Below are 6128 nucleotides of genomic sequence, written 5' to 3'. Positions count from 1 at the left end.
AATGCTGTCCTCTCTGGGTGGGAGAAGGGACCAAGCACCCTAGAAAAGGGCAGGACATCTTGGTCTCTTGCTGATCCATTAGGACGTCCCCTCTGGGTGTGTCCCCTTTCTCCCCACTCTGGAGGTGAGTCACTCTCGAAATAGAGATATTTTCCAATAATCTCCCGGAAGCTTTTCCTTTATTAGCCCACCTGTAGGATAATGTCAGACGTCAGATTGGCTGGCTGTGTAAGACAATGTTAACGCCGTCCCCCAGGCCCTCATTTTGCCAAGCTGGGCAAGCAGATCATTATATTATGATTTATAAATAGAAAATAAAATAAAATAATCGGGTGGGGCTGAGGCACTGGGTAAGAGGAGGCGAAATAGTCTTTGTCAAGGAGTACCCACTATCAACCCCACCTACCTAGGACCTGGGACCACCTCTTCAGTTGGAGGGTACCCCTAAACTAGGCAGCCCCGTATCGCCTCCGTTTTTCTCTCTATCCCACCCTCCCTCCCACGCTCCCTCCCTCCCTCCCAATCTACAACATCCGCTGCCCACGCGTCTAGATCTCAGCCCCCAAGCCCTCTTTTCGGCGGGCTCCTCGAGGTTACTAGGCTCAGAGTGCTCAGCCCAGCAGCTCCTCCGCCAGCCGATAGAGGAACCTGGAGTACCAATGCATGCCCGTCGGCTGCACCGCCCCTCCGGGCAGCAGAGCCCCCAGCGCGTGCAGCAGGCGCAAAGGGGCAAAGGCCCGGTGCGCCCACTGGTGACTCTCCAGAACCGCGTAGCATGAGGCCAGGACGTCGTTGACCAGCAGCGTCCCATGCGCCGTAAGCGGCGCGAACACGCCCACAGCTTCCTCGCGAGCCACACGGGCCACGCGCGCCGGCCGCAGCGCGTCCCCGCCGGGCGCCAGCACCGAGTCCCCTGCGCGCAGCCGGCGCGCGAACACCGGTGCAAAGTCCGCCGGCGCGGGCGCGGGCCCTCGAGCCGCGAACACCAGGTGCCAGGGTGTGAGCAACAGCTTGCGCGGGGGCCGCTCGGTCTCCACTGCCACGAAAGAGGCCCGGCGCTGCAAGTCCCGGTCCAGGAAGAGCAGCACCGGCGTGGGCACCACGCGGCCTGTGGAGTCCGCCGCCAGCACCCAATCCCCGCGGTGCAGTTCCCGCAGCCCCTTCCGCTCGCCACTCCGCAGGCGCACGGTGGCATTTCCCGGAAAGCAGCCGCCGGCCCTGACTGCCAGTGAATTATCTGCAGGGGAACAAGCGTAGAGAGGATTAGATGAAGACCAGTGGTTCCAGAATGTTAGTACAGATTCTGAAAGGTGTGGGTCAAGCCCAGCGCAGACCTCAGCAGTCCAGGGACAACTGAAGTTTCCCAGGGCTCTGGCCCCAACCTGGGCAGAAATGGAAGGGTAGTTTATAACACTAACGCCCACCTTGGTCTCCCCTAGAGTCGCAACAGGACTGTACAGCCTCAGTTTCCCGGAGAGAGCACCTTGGGACGGACCTCACCACCCATCCCCTACTGTACCGGCTTTGACCGACACGTGGACGTGGTTGCGGGACTCGTAGTAGACCCAGTCGAAGCCAGCTTCCACTGCCAGGCGCGCCAGCAACCCATACTTATTGCGGTCGCGGTCGGACGTGGTGATGTCCAGGGCGCGGCCTTCGTAGTGGAGGGAGTCCTGGGCGTGGTGGCCGTCTTCGTCCCAGCCCTCGGTCACCCGTAGGCGCACCCCGGGCCACATGTTCATCACGGCGATGGCCAGCGCGTTCACCCGCTCCTTACAGCGCTGTCGGGAAGAAAGGAGGCGGTCCCCTCACTCCCACCACCACCACCGTGGGCGCAAAAGGGACCTCAACGGGAGGGTCGCCTCTTCGGCTTCTAGTCCCCAGTCCACTCCCTTCCAGCTTTTGAGTGCCCCGGGGAAGTGAGAACCTGCACAGGTGTATTCGCCAGTCCGCATTCCCTTTTCAAAGCGTCGTTGGAGAGCTTGTGGGGTCACGTCTGAGACTGAGAGCGGGGCCTCCTGTACCTCGCTCTTTCCCTATTTTTAATGCGGGCTTCTCACCCCAATTCGTTCTGGGGCCTCAGCTCAACCTCGGAGAGGGCAAGGGTTGGGAGGGCGGGTGGGAGCTTGGTCAGGGAGGGGCTGAGCAGCCTGGCTCCCCGAGAGGAGCCCCTGTTTGCGCTTGGCCCGCACCGCGAGCCCCCGCTGCCCGCCCTCCACCCGATTCCTCTTTTGTTTCGTGGCCTTCCCTGGCAGCGGGCATCGCTTCCTTCCTTCCTTCCTTCCTCCTCCGCCTGTCGGCCCCTAGCATTAACCCCTTCGTAGGGCCACTGCCCCCCACGGAGGTGCCATTGGGGAGCTTTGCGGGATCAAGGCCGCTGGAACAAGGGTTGGGGTGGCGGGGGCTGCACGAAGTACAATGGCCATTCTCCGGGATGACTTAACCAAGCGAGAATCCCGGGCCGAGGCCGGGGACGCGCTGGGAGAAGCGGACTCAGCAGCTCCATCCACAAAGGCGCTTTTCAGCCGCCTCGGCTCAGAGAGACGAAAGGGCAGAAAGCCGCGCCCCCCATCCTCGCCACGGCCGGCCGGCCCCCTCCCCCAGCGCGGCCAGCCCTCCCCGTTCCAGCTCGGGCTCTGCCAGTCCTGAGAGCTGCCATCTCTCCATCTCTGGTCCAGATGCAGCCCAGAGAAGCGTGGGAGCAGCACCTGAGAATAGTCGGAGCTGCCCTAGTGCGGATCTGGGGGGCCCCCTGCAGGGTGGGAGTGGAGAAGAGGAAAAGCAGCAGTGGCTGGAAGCCTGCGCCCGGGGGAGTGAGACTGCGGTTATCTTTGCCAAGGAGCCGGAGACCTTGGCGCGCACCATAGCACAGACGGGGCGGGAGGAGGCGCAGAAGACAGCTTCCTTTTCTTCTCCCTCTCCGACCTCTCACCTTGGGACTTGGTTTTCTCCTAACTGCTGGAGGGACAATTTCCCCCTGCCCTTCTCCCCGAGTCTTCTACACCTCCGCAGGAGAGGAGGGGAGGGGAAAGACAGAGAAAGTGGTAGCTCCTTCCAACTTTTTGTCGTTTTGTCCCGTAAGGAGGCCTTGAGGCCTTGACCTGCGGGGGCAGCAGCCCAGTGCAGAACCAACTCAATGGAGGCCTTTTGCAGCCAGGGTGTGGGAGATAAGCAGGACCCAAAGGGTTCCCAAGCCTGTCAGAGCCCCTCCTGGGGCCTGTGCCTTGTTCTGCCCAACTCTGTTGCAGGTGGCAGCCAGAGGAAAGGACCACAACATTCCATGACCAAGGAGGGATGGAGTATCTCCTTCCCAATTTCTGGGTAGGAGGAAGGCTTCAGGGCAGGAGCAAAAAGGGATTCTTTCTCCCCTAGACAGGTTTTCCTAACAAAGTAACCTGGAAAACTATGGCAATTAATAAGAGGAAATCCGTACCCCTCCCTCTCCCCCCACCTCCCCACTCCATACACAATTAGGTGGTGTAATGGAAAGTGTATAGGACTTAGAATCAGGAGTCCTGAATTCTAGTTCCAGCCATGTCACTAATTAGTTTTAAGACTATGATTAAATCGATTTTCCTCCCGAGGCCTAACTCTCACTGTAAAACGGGGTGGGGTGATGGTAGAAGAATGTGACCTCCAAGTTTCCTTTCAGTTCCAACATTTGAGATCACTGGCCAGAGGTGATCCCAAAGCATTGCTCACCTCACCCTAGGTTGGTTGGGTTCTGGTCTGCAGCAGATGCTCAATACATAGTTGAATTTTATTTTTTTTTAATTCCACCAAAAGCCCCTGAACTAAACTGAGCTTGAGGGACACAGCAACCCTTTGATTCTCAGGTGGGCGCATCTGTTCTTCCCATTAAGTACTGCTTTTCACCTGGACAGTCCTTTAGACCCTAGAATAACCTTGCCCTGGTTCTAGGATGTCTCCCTTATGCCAGAGACAATTCCTGCCCAGCCCTTCCTCAGGTAGATGGCCCAGTGACCTGACTCTTGGCCACCCCTTCCCAGCGTCCTTCAGTCTCTTTGGCTCACAGAGATTTTCCACAATCAGGTCAGAAGCCAGTCTAAGGGCATAGCTTTCTCTCTGCTGCCTAGCCAGCTCCTGGCCCCCAGCTCACCCCAGCCCTTCCTGCCTGGCTCGGTAGCTGACCCCCGGTCCACGCCTCAGCCATTTCCCGTCTCGCCTGCCGCCATCCCCCTTTCCCCGCCCTCGCCCTCGAAGTCTCTCCCAGCTTCACTCTCACTAGTCCCTCCTCCCTCTCCCCATCCCAGCCTCTCCCAGTTCGGATCTCTCCTGATCACTCAGTCCAGCCAGCAGTTTTATTTTTGGGGGGAGTGGGGTGGGGGAAGGTCTTTGAGATTAAGGTCTCTATAGATGAAGCCCAGCTCACCCTCCTGGGCTGCTATAGGAAAGTAGAGAAGTTGGCCGTGCCCTGGCACAGGTGAGGAGACGCCCACCTTACCTCGGTCATCAGGCGGTCTGCGCCACTGTTCTCCTCATCTTTGAAGATGATGTCAGGGTTGTAGTTAGGCACCAGGTCCCGGAAGCGCTCTGAGCCCCTTACAACCCTCCCCTCGGCCGGCCCACTGGCGCCCAGAGTCCGTTCGGGCACGCTGGGCACAAATTGCTTGTAGAGCAGCGGCACAAGCTGCTTGCGCACATAGCGGCGCCGGCCAACCGGCCCCCGGCCCGGCCCGCAGCTCTGGGCTGGCAGCGCCAGAAGTGCCAAGCAGCACAGGAGCACCAGACTGGCCAGCAGCGCCATGGATACAGCAGAGTCGGGCCAAAAGGGAACGTTCTTGTCCTTACCAGCTCGCCCGGCAGTTGGGCATTCCCGCGGCACCAGAGAGCGCAGCAGGCAGAACTGCCCCCAGAGTGCCCTAGAGCTCTTGTGGCTCTACGCACCTGGCTGCCGCTAGCTCTGCCCACATGCCCCCGGGGGTTCTGTAACCTGCTACTGATGGGCCATCATAGCAGGGAAGGGGGGTCGTGGGTGCCAGCTCAGCCTGGCTCTGTCGCCAGGCTCCGGTGCTGCCACAATGCCCGGGCTCCGCCTTAAGTGGCCCCTGGCTCCGCCCCTGTCCCCCCCCCCCCGCCCCAGGACTGGCCCGCCCCCTCCCACCAGGGCGGGGGCTCTAGCCGGTCACCACTGGTCCAGTTCGGTGGCCTGAAGTGTGTCCCATCCTGGAAACCAAGCAGTTACCTGCCTAGGAAATCCTAGCAGCTTTACAGTCCTTGGCTGTCTGGATAAGCATCCTTCTACCTCCCAGTCTAAGTCTGGCACCAAACCACCCTCCTCTGATACTTAAATTGGATCTTTGCTCTCCCAAAGGCCACCTCCAGAAGCATTGGTTCCAGTTCCTGCCCAAGGTCAGCCAAACTCTTTGGGCATACAACCACAGCCTCCCTCATCTGTCCGTGGTTCTCCCCAAACCTCTGCCATTCCCATCTCTCTTCTTCAGCAGCAACCAGGACTGGAAAGGGTGGGTACCAGAAGACTGTTTTCCCTAGTAGCTTTGCAGCCTTCTGCTGGGAGCTTCCCCCAGAATCAGGAACAGAGCCTCATATAGTTTGGTTTGGGGATTCAAAATTTGGCCCCTCTTTTGTCCTTGCCAGATACTCAACTTTTTTTTAAATGAATAACTTGTCAATTGGAGCACAGTATGTACTTCAAGTCTCTAACAGGTTAATAATGATCACTTCCTTTTATGTCTCATCTAGCCATCTCCCTCTCTGGACACCCCTGGGCTCTGCTTCCAGACACTTAGGTTTAGCTCAGAGACTTTGAGCCTGCTACACTTTACTCACCAATCTACTATCTTTTAGGAATCACTTTCTCTAAGAAGCCTTCTCTGATGTCCTGACACTGCCCACCTGTTTCCTTGAGAACCAGTAATTAACTGCCATCCATTGTGGTTCGGTGTTAGAATTACCTGTCACTCTTACTAGACAAAGCAGTTAAGCACGAAACTTATCATGTAACCCCATGGCTAAGTGCCTGGCCTACAGTAGAGAACTCAGCAAATATTCACGGCACCTGCACTTTTCTTTTTTGTATAACATTTACCCCTCAGCTCCATAGGTAGCACTCTAGCATCTTTGTGTACATTCAGAAAAAAAGCACC

The 6128-nt window shown here is 58.0% G+C and overlaps 1 protein-coding gene across 1 annotated transcript; it reads right to left on the bottom strand.

Moving 5' to 3' along the window:
- Positions 1 to 551: 551 nt before the first annotated feature.
- On the bottom strand, positions 552 to 5038 carry DHH (desert hedgehog signaling molecule). The gene is made up of 3 exons (XM_087813926.1): positions 4466 to 5038; positions 1520 to 1781; positions 552 to 1237 (listed from the first exon to the last, which is right to left on the bottom strand). Exons 1-3 carry the CDS (start codon positions 4766 to 4768, stop codon positions 612 to 614), a joined length of 1191 nt encoding a protein of 396 aa, XP_087670052.1. The 5' UTR covers positions 4769 to 5038; the 3' UTR covers positions 552 to 611.
- Between the last annotated feature and the right edge of the window lie 1090 nt (positions 5039 to 6128).

Source organism: Miniopterus natalensis, chromosome 2 (genome assembly GCF_054644295.1).
Source record: "Miniopterus natalensis isolate mMinNat1 chromosome 2, mMinNat1.hap1, whole genome shotgun sequence".
NCBI lineage: Eukaryota > Metazoa > Chordata > Mammalia > Chiroptera > Miniopteridae > Miniopterus > Miniopterus natalensis.
The sequence above is the reverse complement of the archived record's forward strand: the minus strand, read 5'-3'. Positions and strand labels throughout refer to the sequence as shown.

Bases quoted from the DNA above. Each gene is read 5' to 3' on its own strand.
- DHH (XM_087813926.1), bottom strand. From the start codon at position 4,768: ATGGCGCTGCTGGCCAGTCTGGTGCTCCTGTGCTGCTTGGCACTTCTG. The intron at 1,782-4,465 runs GTAAGGTGGGCG...TCTTCCCGACAG, and splicing joins CAGACCGCCTGATGACCGAG to CGCTGTAAGGAGCGGGTGAA. The intron at 1,238-1,519 runs GTACAGTAGGGG...GTTCCCCTGCAG, and splicing joins CCACGTGTCGGTCAAAGCCG to ATAATTCACTGGCAGTCAGG.